The sequence below is a fragment of the Gloeophyllum trabeum genome, assembly GCF_000344685.1.
Source record: "Gloeophyllum trabeum ATCC 11539 unplaced genomic scaffold GLOTRscaffold_00003, whole genome shotgun sequence".
In the NCBI taxonomy this organism is placed as follows: domain Eukaryota; kingdom Fungi; phylum Basidiomycota; class Agaricomycetes; order Gloeophyllales; family Gloeophyllaceae; genus Gloeophyllum; species Gloeophyllum trabeum.
This window is the reverse complement of record NW_006920412.1, coordinates 922,905-944,157: the sequence shown is the minus strand read 5'-3', so window position 1 is coordinate 944,157 and position 21,253 is coordinate 922,905. Positions and strand designations below refer to the sequence as shown.

The window sequence follows — 21,253 nt, the reverse complement described above, 5'->3', positions numbered from 1 at the left end:
AAGTGAAGGGCTTGTGGCGCTCTAAGCCGTCCAAGTAAGTATTCGTCCGAAGTATCTACCTTCCGGAGTCAGCTCTTCGCATTTTGCACCAGCCATGGCATATAGACACAAAGACTCAGAGCAAGCAATTACAGCAGATTCAGCAAGTTTTCAAGGGTATCCTCTCATGGGCTGAAGCCTACTTACAGTAAGTCTGCAGGCTTGACGTACTGGGTACGCGTCCTTGCGCGACATTCTCACTTCAGTATTTCTCACGGTAAAGATTCAGGGGGGACGCGCCTTCACGTGGTCAACGCGTCTTTCTTGTCACATACAACCGTCACACATGTCTTCAGACGACGAACTAGGCGGTATGTCAGTCCCAGTCCTGCCTGATAATGTCCTCGACGTATAAACTTAACCCATTTCTTCTATCAAGAAATATATGAGTCTCCGGTTGTGACTAAGGCGGCCACTACCCGCTCGGCCAAGGCGAACCAGCGAGCAGTCGCAGGACCGTCGAATGCGAAAGGAGCGGCGGGTACCAAACGCAGAGCGACACGAGCGACAGCCGAGGTTTCTGACAGCGATGGCAAGGGGGAGCCTGTTGCTGAGATAGAGATCTCGGATACCGAGGCCAGTGTGCAGGTTGTGGCTGCAGCAGCCAAGGGCAAGGGAAAGAATGTGCCGGTCAAAGGAGTCAACGGCCATACAACTACGGCTGAGAAGGGGAAGGGGAAAGCAGCAACAGGGAAGAGGACGGCGAAGAAGACTCCCGCAGCCCCCGTCCCTGTCGCTGATGAAGATGTTGATATGGTCGATGAGACTGCCACTGGTCCCGCCAGTAAGCGGCCAAAGACGTCTCAGAGCGATGAAACCGTTCGACGGTTAGAGAAGCGACTCGGTGATGTACGAAGGAGCTCCTTACTTTCTGCTGTGCCCTTTGCTTACCTTTTCTACAGTTAACTGCCGAAAGGGATGCCCTAGCTAAGCAGCTCGAAGAGGTGCACTCCGTCAGATACACCGAAGCAGAAGAACTAGCAGAGCAGCAGAAATCAAACTATGAAGCACGACTGAAAAGTCAGCGGGACCTCACCCTTGCAGATTACATTACACCATACTCATCGTTCTATTCTAGCACAGGATATCCTTATTCAGGAATTATCAACGCAGCTAGCGCGCTCGGAGCCGCTTGCTAGGTCCGGCCAGACGTCTTCGTTACATTTCATGACGCGTGAAGCAGTAGAGGAGGAAAAGCGGAGCCTGGAGCAGGAAGTTGCGAAATGGAAGGAAGCCGCGAACCAGGAAAAACAGCGCAGAGCCGAGTTGGAACAGCTAGGTGCGCGCGCGCACGTTACCTATACATGGTTACAAGCTGACCTCTCGCAGAGAAAGAACTACGATTCGAACTGAATGCAGAGATCGAGCGGTCCAAGTCCCTAGCGGCCAAAGGTCCGTCCCGCGACGGGCCGGGCTCAACGACCAAAGGCAAGTTCAGAGGCCCTGGCAAGGAGCCAACCAGCATGGAAGGCCGTGTTATACGCTTCTACGAAGACCTCACGAATTTGCTGGTGCCCAAGCATTATATGGAAAAGAGCCCCCACGAAGGTTTGCCGGACGAATGGTGCTTTTCTTGTGTCTACACGCACGCAGAAACAAGCAACGGTGTGCTGACGAACTCCTCCCTACCCTTGATTTGTACTCATTCAATTTCGCCATCAGCACTCAATTTTAGTTTGCGCCTCTTCTCCGAACCAGCACCAGACGGCTCTGACGACCTGATCGACCAAGTCAAATATACGCCGTACGAGCTGGACAAAGAAACAGACGAATTTCGGGAGAAGCTCGGCTTCTTCAACACGCCGTTCACTTTCGAGAGATCACAATTACATGTTTTCCTGCGCTCACTGGGCGAGACCGTACAGAACGCAGCAGCGGATCAAGATAACGCGAGTGAAAACCAAGGTGGGGAGGAGTTGGTATACCCTGAATGAGCTTTAGCACACATGCCAGCGGGTCAAGTTCTTGCTTAGGATTCACTGATGTTTTGTCTACGGGTTTGGCGGTTACCTCTAACGAACTGTATTCATACTTTTGAGTTTGGCTGCTTGGCGTCACTTGAATCCACTAGCTTTCTGCCAGATTGCGAGTGCCCTCTCGTCTCGCGTTCTCCTTGCCTTCTGAACTGCCAATTCAACGAAACCGCCTTCGACGTCCGAACCACCCAAATTTGCCCCCGCTTTCATCAGGATATCCACTATATTCTCATGGCCCTGCCGTGCTGCCTAAAAAAGCAAGCAACAGTCAGAAAACCACGATCGTGACACTCGATGAGACGCACATAGTACAACGCAGTATGACCCAACGAATCTCGTAGATGGACCAGGGCGCCTGCCTCTAGCAGTTTACTGATGCATTCCGCGGCGCCATTCAAGGCAGCTGTGTGCAAGGGGGACCTTCCCGAGCCTGGCTCAAGGCTGTTCACTACTCCCGCACCTGTAGAGCCCATTACCGGACTCTGCTCGGGCCTCATGCCAGCCGTCAAGCAATAGTTTATTCCCTCGAACGAATTTTTCGCAGCGGCCAGATGGATCAGGAAGGGCAGCAGGGACGCCTCAGTCGAAGAAGCCTCCGAAGCCGTCCAAGACCACGATGCCGTGGCTCTCTGCGTCGTCTCATCCAGTGTAGACGAGGACGGCGAAGGTGCCGCTGTGATCAGGGGCAGGCCGGGCGTCGTGCTGGAGAGGCGCACGATCTGGGATATTATACCTGAGATGTTTTGCAGGTTACTTCCGATTGTCTCGTCCGCGGTGACTGCGGACGGCGCTGTAGGGGATGACCGGTTGCGGGTGATCTCCCCACGGAGAGGGGACATCACTAGGTCTCGTACCTCTGAAACAGACAGCTCCGGTTTCGAGAGGAGGTAGCTGAGCTTGGCCAGCGCACACTTGAAATTAATAATATTCATGTTATTAAGGGGAACTGCTTAGAACAGGATCTCACCTCAGGCGTCATATCACCGCCAGGGACGACACCGGACTTCAGCAGCGTCCGCCCGGTCTCGTACGCATCACCCACACTGCCCTTGACGCACTGCGTGATGGCGATGATGATCACACCGCGGTCGCACGCCGCTTTCAGCTCGGACATGAGGTCCTGCCGCTGGGGCGCGTTGCCCGCGCCGAAGGTTTCGAGGACCACGCCTTGCACGGGCGGGGCGAGGAATGCGCGGATCGTGGATGCGGTGATGCCGGGGAAGAGGCGAAGCGTGGCTGGGAGGGCGATGTTCGTGTCTGATATTGGGAGTGAGCGGGAGACGTACCGACGTGAGGGCTCATCACTGATGATATGATTTGTTATGATAAAACGCAGGGGAGGATGGAAGCGATGCGCACCTTTGTGGGCCTTGAACCTTCGGAGACTTGTCTGCCTGATGACATCGTTCCAGTTGACCACGATGTCGATGCCAACTATATAATCCATCAGGGTTTATCGGGGTAGCGAGACATGAGAACCCACCGTTGACAAGAGCAGGGAAATTAGGACTATGGAACGCATTGAAATCGTAAGATGATACTTTTGATACTCTGTTCCCCCGGAACAGTGTATGATTGAAGTAAAGGCAACACTCTAATGTGAAACAAACAGACGCAACAAATATGGCTGCATCCATCTACGGCAGTTGGGTGTCAACGTACCAGGTATAATGTAATTACCGGCTATCACTAATGCACCGAGCAAATTGTCAACCGCATCGTTTCGGAGCTGAGACAGAGGAATCTGCGCGCCGGTCAAGATCTATGGATGTATGTTGAGATGTGACATTCATAGAACGACAAGCGCCATACCACCGTCTTGCCTAAATCTTCCAAGAGGAAGCTAAGAGCGCTCGAAGTGTAGGACATAGTGTCCGTTCCATGGAGAACCACGAATGCGTCGAAAGTATTGTAGTTGAGTTCGATTTCTGTGGCTATCCGTATCCAATCTATTCTACCATGCCGTGAGCGCTGTGATTCATGAGGAGGCTATTTGATGATGCTTACCAGATATCTCGATATTGCTGCTGTCTAGAAGAGGGTTCCACTGTAAGATTTGGTAAGTCGATACACATCTCATTGACCGTTCATCAATCCCACCTCTAATATAGCATAACGAATGCGCTTCGAACCGCGCTGACCAGAAGCGGTGGTTCGCGGGGTGACGAGGCAGGGCAAATGTGCCTCAAACACATTATCAGACACCTTCGTGCATATAGGCCGTCGAGTACCAGTGTATTGTGCATTTGGTTTCAGAGCCTCCGGTGCCCCGATCGGACGCGACGACCGAACCTGTAATGTCGGCGCGGACAAGTACGGTGGCGGCGAAACCGGTGCAGAGTGATGCGTTAGGGAATCAGCTATAGGGCTCGCTCTTCCACTTTGCGTGCTCCATTCTCTGAAACCTTCGACGGTGGATGAATGAGAAAAGAGCGAGTCCTCGAGGGGATCATGGAAACGACTTTGATTCCGGAGAGTTTCGGTCAGAAAGTAAGGCTCAGGGACATAGCCCTGCTGCCCCACAAGCATTCCTATCGTCCCGCCGGTGTATATCATGAGCACCTTTGATTCATCTGACGGTTGGGAGAGTTCCATAATGAGGAGAAGGCGATAGCCACAAGCAAGCGGTGAGGTGCGATGCGCGTTCTTCGCGTCTCGGTTAGATCAAGGAATCAGCACGTGACTCTCCCGATAAGATCTCACTCGACCGTCGAGTCAATCAAGAATATTCAGCAGGCGATATATACGCCACCCTTCACCTTCCCAGGTCCTTTGTTCTCCGATTCAGAGACTGGTGCAGAATCAGCACGCTCTAGATTATTGCGCTTGGTTCTATATATCAGACTCGTCTGCTGCGGACATGGAGGGCATCAAAAAGGTTTTTGAAGCAAAGAAATCGGAGGTAGGTCGACCAAGTACATCTACTACGACTGTAACTGACTATATCCATAGGGTAGCCCAGCATTAGTTACCTTTGTGACTGCTGGTTATCCGACCGTTAGGGATACAGTACCTATCTTGCTTGCTATGCAAGAGGGTGGTGCCGACATCATAGAGCTGGGCGTACCTTTCTCCGACCCCATTGCCGATGGACCTGCGATTCAAGAGACAAATACTGTCAGCTTTCTATCGCCTCGATGCTGATCTGACGCTCAAGTATCCTCAGGTTGCCTTAAAAAATGACGTCGAGTATGGGACTGTCTTGGGCCTTGTACGTGAAGCACGTAGTAAGGGTCTGACTGCACCAGTAATGCTCATGGGTGAGTGCCTTCACAATGGTCGCATTACATAGCTCACTCATTTTACTTTAGGTTACTACAACCCCATGCTTGCATACGGTGAAGAAAAGGCTATTCACGACGCCAGGGAGGCCGGTGCCAATGGATTTATCATGGTCGACCTTCCGCCCGAGGAAGCCAAGATTTTCAGGGATAGGTGTGCCAGTGCCGGGTGCGTTCTACTTCCAATTCAATATGTCTAGTACCTTAATATAGACGATCAGGATGTCGTATGTCCCTCTGATCGCCCCCTCGACGTCCCTCCCGCGCATCAAGTTCCTTGCTTCAATAGCCGATTCGTTTATCTACGTGGTCTCAAAGGCGGGTAAACGCCATCTGCCTCAACGGCTGACCCGCTCACATCTCGCTATCAGATGGGTACCACAGGATCGTCTGTCAAAGTCGGAATAAACAGCGCTCTTCCCGACATCATCGCTCGAGTGCGGCAATACACCGACGTCCCGCTCGCAGTGGGCTTTGGCGTCGCCACGCGGGAGCACTTCGACTTCGTCGCAGACGCGGGCGCGGACGCAGTCGTCGTAGGCAGCCGACTCGTTTCCGTCATGAAGGAGGCCCCCGCCGCCGAAATCGCGCAGAAGGTCGAAGCCTACTGCAAAGAGATCAGCTTGAAAGGCCAGCCGCACAAGCGCGGCACGCCGCTCAACGGCAAGGTCACGACCCCAGTCGTGAATGTGAACAAGGAAGGCCCTTCGGTGTCGAATACTGCGTCCGACCCTATCGTGCTGCCGGCGCGGTTCGGTCAGTTCGGTGGGCAGTATGTCCCCGAGGCATTGTTCGATTGCTTGATGGAGCTTGAGGAGGCGCATAAGAGCGCGATGGAGGACCCCGAGTTCTGGAAGGAGTTCCGGGGGCTGTACGGTTACATGAACAGGCCGTCAAATCTCTACTTCGCCGAGAAGCTGACCGCCCATGCAGGAGGGGCTAGAATCTGGTTGAAGCGGGAAGACCTGTCAGTCCTTCTGTGCCGCGACCGTGAAGTGCACTCTGACATATTCGCAGGAATCATACAGGCTCGCACAAGATCAACAATGCTATCGGCCAGATCCTCCTTGCGAGGCGGATAGGCAAGACGCGCATCATTGCGGAAACGGGCGCTGGGCAGCATGGTGTAGCCACAGCTACCGTATGCGCACGGTTCGGCATGGAATGCATTGTGTACATGGGTGCCGAGGATGTACGGCGGCAAGCCCTCAACGTCTTCCGGATCCAGATGCTTGGTGCCAAGGTGTGGTCGGAGTCCGTCAACCTCCTCAATGCCTCTTTGACGAGTTGCCCGCTTCGTGTGTAGGTTGTACCCGTCCACTCCGGCTCGTGCACGCTCAAAGACGCTGTGAACGAGGCGATGCGCGACTGGGTCACCAACCTCTCGACCACCCACTACCTCGTCGGCTCTGCCATCGGCCCGCATCCGTTCCCCACGATTGTGCGGGACTTCCAAAAGGTTATCAGCGAGGAGATTAAGGTGCAGCTGCGCGAGGCTGCGGGCAAGCTGCCAGACGTGGTCGTCGCCTGCGTGGGTGGCGGAAGCAACGCCATCGGGACTTTTTATGATTTCATCCCGGACAAGAGCGTGAGGCTGGTCGGTGTGGAAGCTGGCGGCGAAGGTGAGTTTGAACCAGACATCGAGTACCTTTCGGTGTGCTGACGTTCATCTTATCAGGCATCGATGGGGACCGTCACAGCGCGACTTTGTCGAAGGGGCAGCCTGGTGTCCTCCACGGTGTGCGGACTTACATCCTCCAGTCCCTCGCAGGCCAGATCATAGAGACGCACTCCATCAGTGCGGGCCTCGACTACCCGGGTGTAGGGCCTGAGCACGCCTGGCTAAAAGATTCTGGAAGGGCGGAGTACGTCGTGGCGACCGACGAGGAGGCGTTGCGGGGTTTCCGGATGTGCACTCAGTTGGAGGGTATCATTCCTGGTCAGTTCAGGCGCATTTTTATACACTACCTGTGCTGACGCGCAATCGAAGCTCTGGAGTCGTCACATGCTATCTGGGAGGCCGTGCGCCTGGCTAAGACCCTCCCGAAGGACAAGGATATTGTAGTGGTGCGTATTTGTGTACTGATACCGTGGCAGAATAATAATGATGTTTTCTTTGTTCTAGTGTCTCTCCGGTCGGGGGGACAAGGATGTCGAGCAGATATCGCAGCTGCTGCCAGGGAAGTGGGAAGATATCCTTGACTGGCATGTATCCACCACGGCATGATGCCTGTATTTGATGGAACACAATCATAACTATCGGGGTTTCCTGCTGTCCATGAAGACCCCAGGGCTCCCCTCTTTCCGTAATATGAGTATCCCGGTCTTTTCGAAGTCAATTAATCTTTACTATTAATACTGGTCACGTGATTGAATGGGCTTCACGCTTCGGCAGAGTGATTCATGTCTGTCAAACATACACTACTCCAGAGCAACGTGTCCCTTCATTCTATAAGTCTCTGCTCCAGCGACTTCGATACATCATCCGTTGCGGGCATAGAGTGGTCTAGGACTCAAAAACTCGAAATCGTAATCCAGGCGGCGTCCATCCTGTGTTGCCTATTGACTTGGGACGGCAGCACATACGTAGACTTTCGACAGTGCGCGTTGTCTCCTATTCGGCTGTTCTGGCATCTATGTTCCACTGGTCATAGCATTTGGAGCGCCTGAGACTGCTGCCTCAACGTTATGTCTGAATACAGCTCGGCACCTCCGTCACGGCCGGGTTCACCACCACCTCTACCGGATAACCAGGCGACTCCTAGACCGTACAGATTCAATTGGGATCCGTCTTTTCGAAGACCCGGTCCTAGTAGTGTCTCCGAAACGACTGAAGGTCGAGGAGGCGATTACTTCGCGGCTGGCGGGACGGTACCATTACACGGCTTACTGAATGCATCGACCACCTCGCTAACACTCGGCGCAATACCCCCGGAATGGAGTAGCTCGAAGCATGGGTTCCATGGTACGCATATCACACACTCCGACCTTCTAGAGTTCACCCACCATAACCCGTTCTCTGTCATTCTCCCAAGCTATCTCTACTGTTCTGAATAACCCCCACAAACAGGGAGCTCCTCCCAAAGCTCATTCTCGACTCCCCGCAGTTCCACACGCCGAGATCCCTCGGGTACGCCGGAAAGACTTTGACTCGTACCTGAAAGCCGTTTCGGACGAATGGGAAAGGTTCGAGCGAAACGCAAGGTTCGAACCTGAAGGAGAGGCGTCTAGTAGTACTGGCCAAGTAGCCAGAACACCTCGGACACCTGGTGCGCCGCCAGCGCCGTCCCTTCCACCGCTTGAAACTGTTCCGTCCGTCTTCTTTGAGCCTAAATTCGACTTGGGGGACCCTAGGACTTTTGCATGGGTGACCGAGCAGGACCCTGCTTCTCTCGGGGGTGCTGATTTCTCTGATTCTACCGCATTGTCACATACTCTGCCGCTCTTAGACAAATTCTCACATTATACCGACACCCTTGAAGCCCATCTGACCCACGAAATCTCCCTCCGTTCTACGTCATTCTTTGCTGCCTTGTCTAATTTGCAAGACCTGCAGACCGAATCTTCAACATGCCTCTCTCGGATATCACAGTTGCGTGAGCTCCTGAAAGAGGTTGACGAAGGGACTGCAAAGAGAGGTGCAGAGGGCGTGCGATTAGAAATGAAGAAAGAGAACCTGGGTGTCGTGAAAGAGAGCGTGAAGCGGGTAGGCGAAGTGTGGGAGATGCTGGGAATTGCACGAGGTTTGGTAGATGCCGGTCAATGGCAGGATGCGCTCGGTATCATCGAAGGGCTCGAGGGACTGTGGGGGGCGGAGCCTTCCTCTAGCTCTACGGTGAAGTCGCTGCCGTTGCTGCCTTCAGAAAATGGCCGATTATCCCCCCTCCCACCCATACCGGAATCGGATAGCGCTTCAAGACCGACGTCGCCGTCACCCTCTGCTTCAAGAACGGGCCTGTCGCAACAGACAGTTTCGGCATTCCCTCTTTCGACCCTTCAAGCTTTCTCTGCACTCCCTGACCATCTTCGAGATTTGACGCTCCATATAGCAACGGCCCTGACTTCAGAAGTGGTCACGGTTCTTCGTCTTGATATCCTCGGTCGGATCGATGCGTCCCCGAAACTGGCTAACGAAAATGGTCGGATCGAGGACGACACTGACCTAGCACTAAGGGATAGGCTACGACCTCTACTGAGTGGTTTAGTTCGGGCGAGACTTCACGGCACCGCCAATGGTGGCCAAACCAGCGAAGGAAGCGTAGAGAGGGTTATAGAATCCTGGCGACATGTAGTGTTGGGCGAAGTCCGGGGAATCACCAAGCGAGTAAGTGAGCTTGTGCTACATAATGCTCCAGTTAGTCATTACTCTCTTTCACTGTGTATCAGCAATTGCCTGCTGGCTTCAATGTGGACGATAGTGACCTTCAGGAATCAAGTGCTGCTGGCCACTTCAAGTTACTCAGCCAGGCAGAGTTTATGAGTTGGATACGGAAAGTGTATGAGAACCTTTTCAATTGCTTAGAGGGTCTCAAGACGCAAAATAAGATCCTAGTCGAAGTACTGGAGAGAATGCAGTGCGTGTCGGGAGCATACCCAACGGTTATTGACTAGCTGACTCTGGTACCACCAGGCCTCGGCCTCAAGCAACGCCCACTGCGCCGTCACGCCCGTCCCCAGTGTCCTTGGAGACTGTTCAGTCTTCGCTCTCCGATCTCTTAATGACTGCGGCCGAGACGGCCAACGTTCTCTGCGCCCAAGCCTTGAATCACCGGTCAGAACAACACAGCGCTTTGGAATTGCAGGAGTTCGCGGACCTCTTCCAGCTCACCTGGGACTTTGTCGTCAAGTGCGAAATCGCATGTCAGCGCATGATTGTCAGTCTACGAGGAGCTGCTGTCAGCCAAGCAAAGGCTTTCCTACAAGTCTTCCACCAGAAGAGGCTAACGCAGTCGGCGAAGCTTGTGGAGGACGAGCAATGGAGTGCCGCTGAAGTGTCGCCCGACTCGCAAGCTGTAGCAGATATACTTGTAGACTGCGCGGTACGGGATCCACCGCAATTGCAGCTCCATCAAGCAGACACTCCCTCCGCACTCCTTTCACCATCGACCTCCGATTCTACTTTGGTCACTTCTGCCATGTCACCCAGCCCGTCAGGGCAGACTCTCGCCAATACGAAGCGCCTGAGAATCGAGGACCATACCTACTTCGCTGTACCCGCCACCCTGCAGGCCCTTGCTCTCCTCGTGGATTATCTCAAGTTGGTCGCCAACATGACCATGCTCACGACAGACGCGATGAGTCGAGTGATCGAGTTCCTTAAGGCTTTTAATTCTCGCACATGCCAGGTCGTGCTTGGCGCTGGCGCGATGAGGAGCGCAGGCCTGAAGAACATCACAGCTAAGCATCTTGGTGAGTGTACTATGACTCCTTGGTACTGCGCTCTTTTTGATCTTTCAAAGTGCTGATACACTAACGGGCAGCGTTGGCTTCGCAATCTCTGTCCATCATGATTGCGTTGATACCCTACGTGCGCGAGACTTTTAGAAGGCATCTGAGTCCGAAGCAGGCAGTCATGCTCGTGGAGTTCGATAAGCTGAAGCGGGTTTGTTGATATCGGTTAGTGTTTATCTGCTAGTGTTGATCGGTGAACTTTCCAGGACTATCAAGAGCATCAACACGAAATTCATGCCAAATTAATCGCGATTATGGGTGACCGCTTACAAGCCCATATCCGAACATTACAGGCATGTCTGACTCTCACCACGCCACGCGTCTCACTAATGCAAAGCAGACAGTCGATTGGAATGCACCGAAGTCGCCATCCGGCGTCAACGGCTACATGGAGATGCTTGTGAAAGAGACAGTCACGCTGCACAAGGTGCTATCACGCTATCTTTCAACACCGATAGTCGAGGTTCGTCTACGGCAGAAGCCAACTTCCGAGCTCATCTCGAGACTATTGCTGACTGGCATCTCTCCTGCAATAGTACGTGATGACTCAAGTCTTCGCAGCAATCAATCATAGGCTGTCTGAAGAGTACCAGAAGATTGACCTTCCCTCCCAAGAGGCGAAAGATAGGTACGGTGTCATGTCAGCCTCTGTCCATCTGACTGGTCGCTAATATACCTTCCATAGATTGCTGGCAGACGCTAGATATCTGCATCAGAAGCTCTCAGCCCTCAAGGACGTCGGTGCACCTAGTGGCATGTTAGAGACTATCATTTCAGAGAAGTCCGTGGCTCGCAGGCAGGACCTCAATTCGAGCACTACCAGCTTACCAGGGACTACAGCGAATCAACGAATTAAGAACATGCTGGCGTCTCGGGACGTGAAGTCTCCAGAAAAGGAGAAGCCGTTACCCTCTCTCGGACCGACCCCGACGCCCCCGCTCGCGAATGGTGCGCTCAACGGGGCAAATAGTACAGCGCCTTTACCTCCCGAGAAGGCCGGCTTCAAGGAGGTGGCAGACACACCCCGTCCGAATGACGGTCTTCCATCTACGTCTCCGGTCGAGCAAAATAGCGTCCAGTCTCCGGGACAGTCGGCTCCATGATGCGGACTGTTGTCGTCACATGCTGCCGCGATATGGGCTGTAAATGTTCTGTGGCCGCTCGATATAACTCTGCGCCGTCGATTTTTAGGAGCGAAGCCTATCGGTTTCGATGAAGTGCCTAGCTATTTGAGGAGGCTTCACGCTTCAGGCTCGGCGAAAGCTATGATATATTGGACTTCTTGTGCGTAATGGACGGATATCTTATTTATAGTGGATGCGAGTGATGTTCCACCTCCTGACATGGGATATGGTGACAATGCGAAAATGCGCATATGCTGCTGTGAAGGACTGCCGGCAGAGACGCATCGACGTCCACCGGGTAACTGAGTCTCCTCTCGCGACATACTTCACAGAAGACCGATTGCCGCCACTATATGGTAGATTGAGTTGCATCTCGACCCTTGACAAGGGGCATTGTCTGCTTGCATTATAATCACGCATTGTAGACCCAAAGTAGGTAAGTTGCACAGCAACGATGATCAGCATATTCCTCGCGCTTCTTGACAGGTCGTGCAGTGCAAGAAGACCCCTTTTCACGCGTAACGTGGGGTACATAGATACGGTCCCCGTTCTAGACCAACCGCAAATATAACAAGAATAAAATTGTATCAGCTCTGCTATCCACCGTAGGAAACCCGTAGACATACATCATGCACCAACGTCAACGGACTCTGACCTGAGAATGCGGGATGGGTGGTGCAATCCGGCGTTGTGGGGCCGCTGTCAGTGACTATCGTGTCCAAGGATAGACCTGACAGGCCACACACTACGCCAATTCCTCCCGGTAACGTGTGAGATCGTGCGACGCTCGATGAGCAATAATCAAGTTATTCTCGTTGTATTGACGCGTATGACGACCGAAACAACGTCAATTGCGCGTATATGTGTGACAGTCTGTGACAGTTTCTCCGGTCGATGCTGAGTATGTCGGTTACCGAACTTGAAAGTCCCTACCATCGGATCCCGACAGCATCGACGACCGGAATTATATCCGCAAGGATGGCGTCATTCTCCGCCTCCTGTCCTGTCCCCGCGTCCACCCTGACGATATTTTCGAAAGTCATCTGAGGGCGCTCGGGTGGCTGAACAGGTTACGAGGGCCGGTCTCTCAGTTATAACGAGCCAAGCGACGCTGAGTGGGCGGTCTAGATGCGCCTGATAGCCTGGACAATCGGTGCCGAGCGCTGAGTGCGCGCAGAGGCAGCGGTGAGGGGGATGATTCCGCCACCTTTTGCAAAATGAGACTGGGGTGCTGCCCCCGCCGCAGATATACTGCGCGCCCACAGCACTGCGTGACTAAGAATGGCGAAAGAGGTCAGAACTATGATGCTTATGATACCACGGCGCGCACCGAACGCACAGGCTCGAACAACGAGGGCCACCCCGTGGATCAACCCTGCGGCTCAAGTTCTCAGCAGTTGGGGATGCTGCCGCTGGGGTGCGCGCATCTGGTGACCATGCTCGCAGCTGGTCAGACAGGAATTAGAGTTGTTTGTGGGTGCACCGCACTGCGGGATCCCACTCGAGATCACCAGGATAAACGGCGTGACCATGATGACCACTGATGACCATGGAAACCGGGTGCGCCTGAAGCACGAATATAGTTTCCAGGTTCCGTGCAATCAAAGGTCACCTGAGAAATGACGCAGCGCGTTCAGCTACGGATCCTGCGAGGAATGCGTCGGGATAGCGTTGAAGAGCAGACGTCATCGTTTGGTTCGTCGAAGTGGACCTGGGCTACAACGACCGTACCCAAATACCTTGCTTGCACGGTACAGGCATCCTCTTCCGTTCCAGCGAGGTCGGTAAGCAGGTGGGATGGAATTCGTGACCGTGACGATGTCCGGTTCACCGACATGGGCAACATTCGATGGACCTCGATGGATTCTTCACGAAGCTAACTCCGAGTCCAAGCGCAGGGCTCTCTTTCCGGCAGTTGGAAGACCTTCGCAGTTAGTTTTGAGGGTGCTCGGGTCAGCGGCCGAGCGGTGGTACAGTACCGAAATACGCCGGGCATCGCCCAAGAATAGGCCTATTCTTTATGATCATACTCACGATACAAGACGACCGCATTAGACTTCAATTCTCGAAGCTGTCCGAATACAATGGAAATTATGGACACACACGAGCACACGCTGTGACTGGCATCCCGCATCTTCTGAGAGCAGTGAGTGGAGACGCGACCGCCGAGGTCCATGCAAGGTAATTGCCGGTGATGTGATGTCGCGCAGGAACGACGCGACATTCTGTGATACATACACACCATGAGCGCGTCGAAGACGCGTGCATGGAGTCAAAAAGCATAATCACAGATCTGCGGGAAATGAAGAACATCCGGACACGTTCACTGGGGACGGAATCGCGAAAGATGGACAATGGTTATGGCGCGTTTCTGGGCACCAGAAGGTTGAGACATCTTACAAGGAGAAGAGAACATGTCGAATGATCGTTCGGCATCGCCATAATGGGGAATTTAGGGGCTTGGCCCCAGCTCAATGAACGTGATGCACGAACGTGACAGGACTGGATGCCAACTGCCGACGGTATACCAGCTGGACAGACAGGGATCAGGAAGCAGAATATTCCATTTCCTACCGTTTTGCACGTTTGCGCCTCCGGAGAAAGAGGAGGCAAAAGATTGGAACGGAGAGCCCAGCCACGACGCAGGACTGGGCCTGGGGTGGGGATTGTCAGGGTGGCACGCAGGACAATGGCGGAAACGTGCGTACCTCAACGGTTTTCTTGCAGCGGAAGATCTAGATTGGGACGGAGGAGCAGACAAGGCCGAAACGGTGACATGTGGTGCCAAGGGGCCCTCGTCCGACCGGGGTCCACCCACTTCGGGAAGCTGTGACTGCCCGTAACCGTCACGGCGAGTCATGCTCTCTAGTCACCTCCTGCGGCTGTATAAAGCCTGCCTTCCTCCCGCTTCCCTGTCCACAATACTTCCGACCCCCGAGCTGCCTGCTAGATTACGCTCTCAGTCGTCGCTTGCACTCCCCAGCCTTCTCGGCTATAGCCCATTACACTCTTCGCCGCATGTTTGAAGAAATTTGCCTGCAATGCGGCAAGCCTATCGAAGGCGATGGGTAAGTTTTCGGTCCATCCGCTAAGGCTCTCAAAGTATTTACCCATTGTATCCTTAAACGAGGGCGTATTGCTCCGATGAATGCGAGTGCCTGGACGCGACGTCGCCGTCCATCTCGTCGGCCAGCAGCGCTTTCCCTTCCCCTCACCTCCCATACTCTATGACTGGCCCAGCTTCCGATGTTCCGGCTCTAATCCCTTCCGCTCTTGGAAGAGCGCTCGCGTCCCGGGGAGCAGGGAACCGGACGTCTTTCACTTCTGTCTCGTCGAACTGGTCATCTTCGGCCTTCACCGAGGACGACGACGATGATTTCGGATCCAGCGCAGTGTACGGCGTGGACGAGGAGTACGGGTATCTCGCCGACGTCCCTTTGGACCCGATGGACGGCACCACTACCAAGTCATCGACTGCGTCACCGCTGCCTTTAGCGGGGCTCACGAAGTCCATGCCGTCTTCAGCCCTTGCCTATGCTCGTCGGCCGTCCACCACGAACAATAGGTCGACCATTCCCCACCTTCACCGGCGAATCTCCTCGTCCAGTTCGTCATCCTTTTCACAGTCCTCCCTGATCGCCAAAAGCGCTCCCTCTTCTGCACCTTACCCTTCGGACGATGACCTCTCCTTCTCCGACTCACCTGCCGAACGTCAGCCCACGATTCGGCGCTCGCAAAAGCCAAAGCAGAGGGAGGACCCAGATGAAGGGACTGCGAAGCCCAAGTCGAAGCGTAATCGTGCGAGTCTCCCATCCTACTTTGCCTTACTGCAGACTGGGTCATCGCCCGCGGCCAGAATCTCGGACGAGTCCTCAAAGTATTCCTGCTCTTCTATTCACACCCTCACCGGCATGCGAACGACACCTCCCACCCCTACGTCTCGTCGCCTGCCTAACTCCGCCGAATTCGACGATGCGGCAAATTTTCGGGGCAGGTCAGCGGTTGAGGCTACCCCTCGTCGTGGGCGGCCAAAGGAACGGTTCAGCGACGACGACGACAGCAGCGTTAGCCGACGTGCCACGCTGTCTCGCTCGCCGTCTCGTGCCTCCCGATCTCGCTCTTCCAGACAACACACTATTCTTGCGCTAGACCAGCACGAGGCGGAAAAGGAGGGTCGGGGGAGAGTCTCCACCAAGCGTGAGTTCGGTCTCATTACCGACGAGATGGCCAAGTTGGCCGTGGGGTTTGGCAGGGGCACCGAGAGGTCGGAGTCCGAAGGTCGTCGAGGACGGCTGCGCCCTGAGGAGTTGGACGATGGAGGAATGCGGATGAAGAGGGCTCCTGGACTGGGAAGCGGGAGGAGCGGCCTGAGGGATCGAGAGAGATGGGCGATGCGGGGACTGGCAGCAGTTCCTTGAGCGCCGCTGCCGCAAAAGCTGTCACGACGACCAAAATCACGAACATATACGACATCTATTCCTAGACCGGCCTGCATCGGATTCACTCAGTCTCATCCAGCATTACCATCGCACTCATATTTAATCATCGCATCCCTGTTCCTTCAGCATATCATCAACTCAGCATAACCCCTTCCATGGCCTTCCCAGCATTGTGTTTTTGCGTCGACGTTGGCCCCATTACCTCACACAAGCCTGCTCAGTTCTCACCACCACTCTCAAAATTGTCCCGTCAAGATCCGGGACGCCCCACAGAACACGTCGGAATTCATTCAGGTCGTATTCTCACTCCATTCGTCATCTGTAGCATGATTTTGTGTTCGTCGCGCACGTCGTCGTATATTTTATTTCCTTCGTTCCTGGTGTGCATCCATTCTCAGTCATACAACACCTGTTGCCCTTGATCAACCATTGCTCAATATATTCTGCCAACGTTCTGGACTATGCATATTTCTCATTATTCGTCATCTTACACTAGCGATAGCGTACATCGTCGCATATATCCCCACATTGACACGCCATGCATTGCAGTATTGTATGCCTATGAATTGACTCCGAACACACATGTATCACGACCTATAATCGCCGCGTTCTTCTGTGAAGACTGCCTTGTGGCTTCAGTTAAGAGAGTGTGTCGAGAACGTCCATTTCCCTATGGATTCAGAGTGGGACGTGCTGCTTGAGTGCCGTACCTAAGTGCAGTCCGGACCGACTTGACGACTTTCACGCCTGATTATAATGGCCACAACTGTCGATAGCCCACGGCCGGTACATTCGTAAGTTTTAGCATAGCTTAAAATCAAAAGATAGGCTGGAAGAGGCGAGGAGAGCCTCGAGGCAGATGACAGCCTTGTAAGGGCATCGGACACGCGAGGCGCACGTGGAATAGCGACCGCATTCGTCCGGTAAGCCATGAGCAGGGCAGTCATTAGTTACGAAAGCCCCCTCTACCCTGCCCGTTAACCGTCGCTGCGTCCTGCCTCCTGACGACCTGCAGCGACTGCTCTATGCTGTTGACCCCCCGCGACAAACGCTGCCAACATTGATCCATCCAACAACCGCCGCGGCACGACCAGGGATTCCGTCCCGCACGCATACAGGCTAGCTACCCTCCTACAGGCGGAGAGCCCGGGTGGAATTCTGGAACGCGAACAGGTGAACGAGGAGAGGACGACTGAGCGCACCGCACCTGCTCCCTCCGTCTCGTCGGACCTTGATTCCACGGGAAGGATACGTGCTGAGTCTAGTCTCGTCCCGGCCACGCGCACAAGGGCTGAACTTGAGGAAGAAGACGAGAGCGTTGAGGCACTAGTTGCGCTACCCTCGGATTCCCCTGGTGCGTGAGCCCTGTGGCATTGCGGATGACCCTCTGACGTGCGTGCTGTTGCAGAGCACGACGAGCCTGTCCGGAAGCGACAAAGGATTGATAGCCACAGCTCAACCGCGTCCACTTCGACCTCCCTTACTGCCATTGATAGTAGCCTCCGAATGCCATCATCTGAAGATCGAATACCGAAGTACGGCGCCGACAGCTTGCCCGCCACCAGGTCGATTAGCTCTGACGGGTACGCGCACCGTTCCATGATCGACTCGGCCGCGGAGGCGGGTCCCTCCTCCGTCGGCTTAGACAGAGGTTCCCCCAAGCTTGTTGTAGCCAACGGCCATAGCTCATCGACGAAGGGATATGCCAATGGATCGCTAAGCCCGACTAACGGCGTTGGTGCGGCGCCGTTCAAATCAATGTCAACAAATGGCAAGAGCGCTGCATCGTCTATCTCGCGAGTTAACCTCCCTGGAACTACATTGTACGACGACTCATTTGTGGACCGGGAAGAATTCGTGAGGCTCGTGATTCAGAGCTTACGCGATGTAGGCTACATGTACGCCCATTCGCTCGCACACATATCGCCGCATACTTAACGATGTGTCTTAGTGAGTCCGCTGCAACGCTGGAGGCGGAATCTGGATATGCCATGGAAACGCCGGAGGTATCTGACTTTCGACAGTGCATACTTGAGGCAGCTTGGGAGGAGGCAGAGCGGGCGTTGGTACGATTAGGTGTGACGGAAGAGGACGGTCTATGGGTATGTAGACTCTAAACTCATTTCCGTGTGATAATGACCGACTACTGCTACCAGGAAGCGAAGTTCTTGATCAGCCAGCAGAAGTACCTCGAGCTCCTGGAAGCCGAGAATACTACTGCTGCATTACAAGTACTGCGAAATGAAATTGCGCCCTTACAAGTGGAATCCGATCAATTACACTCGCTGTCGAGGTATGACCCACAGTTAACCAGAGCATACGAATCTCGGTATACTAACAGTTGGGGCAACTACCAGTCTTATGATGTGCTCAGACGCTGCGGATCTACGGCAGCGAGCTGGGTGGGACGGCGCATTAGGTACTTCGAGACGCCGACTATTGTCCAATCTACAACGTGCGTTGATATACGGCTGCTGTATTCACAACTTCATACCTAAAGCTATGCACATCCATCGCAGGCTACATCCCCTCATCACTCATGATTCCTCCACGGCGCCTCTCGACACTGCTTTCCCAATCCCTTTTATATCAGCAATCACACTGTCTATATCACAACGTCCCGCTCTCCCTCACGTCACCCAACCCTCGATCACATTTCTCGTTGTATATGGATCATCACTGCGATAGAGAGAAACACTTGCCCAGGGCGACGACTGCGATCTTGGACGGGCACGTGGATGAGGTATGGGCGGTCGAGTGGAGTCACTGCGGAACGAGACTTGCGACTGCGGGGAGTGATAGGTGTGCTTTGATATGGAGAATCGGGGTACGTCTTCTATATTCCAATTTCCTGAAGCTGGGCTCTGGAGCAGTGGTCTATGGTTTATGAAGTCGTTGAGACTTCTTGCTGCGCGTCTCTTCCGTGTGGCTCCTAGAGGGAGCCGTATACAGACGTGCTAGGGAGCTTCTAGGCTGCTCCCTGCTATGCCAAGGATCAGAGCCACTGTTCTCAGTTCATTGCTTCATTAATTGTTCCATGATTAAGCTTCTTTGGGCTATTCGTGGAGTGTACCTGACCTCCATGTTCAATGGCCTTCCTTCATTACTGATCCTTGCCTATCTTCAACTGTACAGCCCGAGAAGGACGTCTCGGCCAGAACATATACGGTGGATTTTGTCCTGCGTGAACACCAATATGCCGTAGGATACTTGGCATGGTCGTTGGACGATTCGATACTCCTCACGGCGTCAGATGACTGCGTGCGAATGTGGAATACCACCGTGAGTTACACTTGCCATACTCTGCCGTGGACCGCTATTAAGAAACGTTACTTTGTTGTGTAGTCTGGTATATGCATACGAGTCCTTAAGGAACACTCAGATACCGTGACTTCCCTTGCATGGCTACCAGATGGGACTGGCTTCATTTCGGGTGGCCTGGATCGGAAGATTATCCTTTGGGTAGGAGTCCACTATGTTCTCTGGTACTGGGTCTACAAGTTGACTGAACTATAATCTTCAGGACGTGGACGGCAACCGACGAGATAGTTGGGGAACAACCTCGATTCGGGTTACAGACCTCGCTGTGACTCCGGACTTCACGCGGGTGGTCGCCGTGGGCATGCACTACCTAGCGCCCACGGGCCTGGCCTCATCGACTGGTGCAAGTCGAAGTGAGAGTAGTACCCCTCCGACCGGGGGCGGTGGTGCGAGGCCCAATCCACCGACTCGAGACTCCGAGAACCGGATGATCATCTATGACTTAGCTTCGAAACAAACGGAAGCGTAAGGCCTCCTGCATTCCGGGCAGAGTAAGCGACACTGATTTTCCTGGCATGCTAGGTCAATACGTCTTGATGGTGAAACGACCAGTGTGAAGATCTCACCGGACTCGCAATATGCACTGATCAATCAAGCACCTGATGTGCGTGTTGATTACCGCAAGGGACGCATTCCTCCTGATTATCCTCCCTCTTGACATTGTGATCACAGGAGATCCACCTTTGGGACTTGTCAACATGTCGCATTGCTCGCAAGTTTACTGGTCAACGTCAAGGACGTCACGTCATTCGCAGCTGTTTTGGGGGGGTCGATAGCAACTTCATTGTTAGCGGAAGTGAAGGTTCGTCAGACCAATCAAGTATTCGCAGATCGCAATGATAACCATTTGCTGCAAGATGGCAACGTCTACATCTGGCATCGAGACAGTGGTGTCCTTCTAGAGGTACTCTCTGGTCACGGTGCGGGGAGCGTGAACTCCGTTTCATGGAATCCCAAGAACGAACGCATGTTTGCCTCATGCTCGGACGACCACACAATCCGGATATGGGAAGCGCTCGATACGACAGAACGTGGTCTTCCGAGCACCGAGGAGTTGTCCGACACAGTAATCGGGAAAGGGAAGGGTAAGAGCAGAGAACGCCTCAATAGCCATTCGGACGATGGAGGCAGCGGGAGCGGAGCATTTTAATATGTTGTTTTTCAGTCATGAAGTGTAAGAATTGCATGGAGTCATCACTCATTCATTCTATCTTGTTCTATCACATATAATGATGCTTGCATGGTTGTAGCATGTTTGTGCTGAAGTCGGTTACATTTACATCCCTCGTCCCTACTCGTTGTTCATCTTCACGCATTTCGAATCATGAAGCATAGAAGAACAGGTGTTAAAGTAACATTGAATATATGGAAGCGGTGACGATTCGGCACCACTATCCAATAACATGATGATTGTATGTGACACAGTAACATGATTGGGATTCGACAAGCAACATTGCATTCACGTACAACAACTCGATACCTACACTAGATTCCGACTGCCTCGGGTTCTAATAATGTACAACATACGCTGGGGGTAACAGCAAGACAATAGATGCTAAGATGTCTACGTCGTCCTGAATAAGAATATGCTAGAATGCTGCGGAGAGAATGAAATCTGAGAG

At 53.5% G+C, this 21,253-nt stretch overlaps 6 protein-coding genes across 6 annotated transcripts; 5 read left to right on the top strand and 1 right to left on the bottom strand.

The window, feature by feature from the left end:
* Positions 1–941: 941 nt before the first annotated feature.
* On the top strand, positions 942–2,344 carry GLOTRDRAFT_114527 (uncharacterized protein). The gene is made up of 5 exons (XM_007865088.1): positions 942–1,059; positions 1,118–1,318; positions 1,369–1,644; positions 1,702–2,264; positions 2,321–2,344. Exons 2-4 carry the CDS (start codon positions 1,207–1,209, stop codon positions 1,971–1,973), a joined length of 660 nt encoding a protein of 219 aa, XP_007863279.1. The 5' UTR covers positions 942–1,059; positions 1,118–1,206; the 3' UTR covers positions 1,974–2,264; positions 2,321–2,344.
* GLOTRDRAFT_35700 (asparaginase-domain-containing protein) lies at positions 2,094–4,610 on the bottom strand (the record flags this gene model as incomplete). The annotated part of the gene is made up of 11 exons (XM_007864657.1): positions 2,094–2,264; positions 2,321–2,495; positions 2,676–2,926; positions 2,983–3,251; positions 3,348–3,449; positions 3,499–3,609; positions 3,678–3,777; positions 3,828–3,964; positions 4,023–4,062; positions 4,116–4,199; positions 4,428–4,610. 11 exons carry the CDS (start codon positions 4,608–4,610, stop codon positions 2,094–2,096), a joined length of 1,623 nt encoding a protein of 540 aa, XP_007862848.1.
* Positions 4,611–4,758: 148 nt separating this feature from the next.
* GLOTRDRAFT_56488 (bifunctional tryptophan synthase TRP1) lies at positions 4,759–7,665 on the top strand. The gene is made up of 11 exons (XM_007864817.1): positions 4,759–4,917; positions 4,968–5,132; positions 5,182–5,275; positions 5,327–5,465; positions 5,518–5,614; positions 5,668–6,263; positions 6,314–6,539; positions 6,603–6,918; positions 6,975–7,235; positions 7,287–7,363; positions 7,422–7,665. Exons 1-11 carry the CDS (start codon positions 4,876–4,878, stop codon positions 7,521–7,523), a joined length of 2,115 nt encoding a protein of 704 aa, XP_007863008.1. The 5' UTR covers positions 4,759–4,875; the 3' UTR covers positions 7,524–7,665.
* Positions 7,666–7,984: 319 nt separating this feature from the next.
* GLOTRDRAFT_71921 (Vps54-domain-containing protein) lies at positions 7,985–12,082 on the top strand (the record flags this gene model as incomplete). The annotated part of the gene is made up of 9 exons (XM_007865087.1): positions 7,985–8,261; positions 8,332–9,620; positions 9,656–9,876; positions 9,927–10,705; positions 10,777–10,898; positions 10,954–11,040; positions 11,088–11,210; positions 11,284–11,375; positions 11,433–12,082. The coding sequence occupies 9 exons, from the start codon at positions 7,985–7,987 to the stop codon at positions 11,848–11,850; spliced, it is 3,408 nt and encodes a 1,135-aa protein (XP_007863278.1). The 3' UTR covers positions 11,851–12,082.
* A 2,962-nt stretch (positions 12,083–15,044) lies between these two features.
* GLOTRDRAFT_109965 (uncharacterized protein) lies at positions 15,045–16,915 on the top strand. The gene has a single exon (XM_007865086.1). It carries the CDS (start codon positions 15,099–15,101, stop codon positions 16,287–16,289), a length of 1,191 nt encoding a protein of 396 aa, XP_007863277.1. The 5' UTR covers positions 15,045–15,098; the 3' UTR covers positions 16,290–16,915.
* A 487-nt stretch (positions 16,916–17,402) lies between these two features.
* Positions 17,403–21,029, top strand: GLOTRDRAFT_114522 (WD40 repeat-like protein). The gene is made up of 12 exons (XM_007865085.1): positions 17,403–17,664; positions 17,719–18,208; positions 18,262–18,412; positions 18,467–18,603; positions 18,668–18,765; positions 18,830–19,137; positions 19,446–19,592; positions 19,656–19,772; positions 19,834–20,096; positions 20,154–20,235; positions 20,304–20,433; positions 20,489–21,029. The coding sequence occupies exons 2-12, from the start codon at positions 17,817–17,819 to the stop codon at positions 20,779–20,781; spliced, it is 2,118 nt and encodes a 705-aa protein (XP_007863276.1). The 5' UTR covers positions 17,403–17,664; positions 17,719–17,816; the 3' UTR covers positions 20,782–21,029.
* The last annotated feature ends 224 nt before the right edge of the window (positions 21,030–21,253 follow it).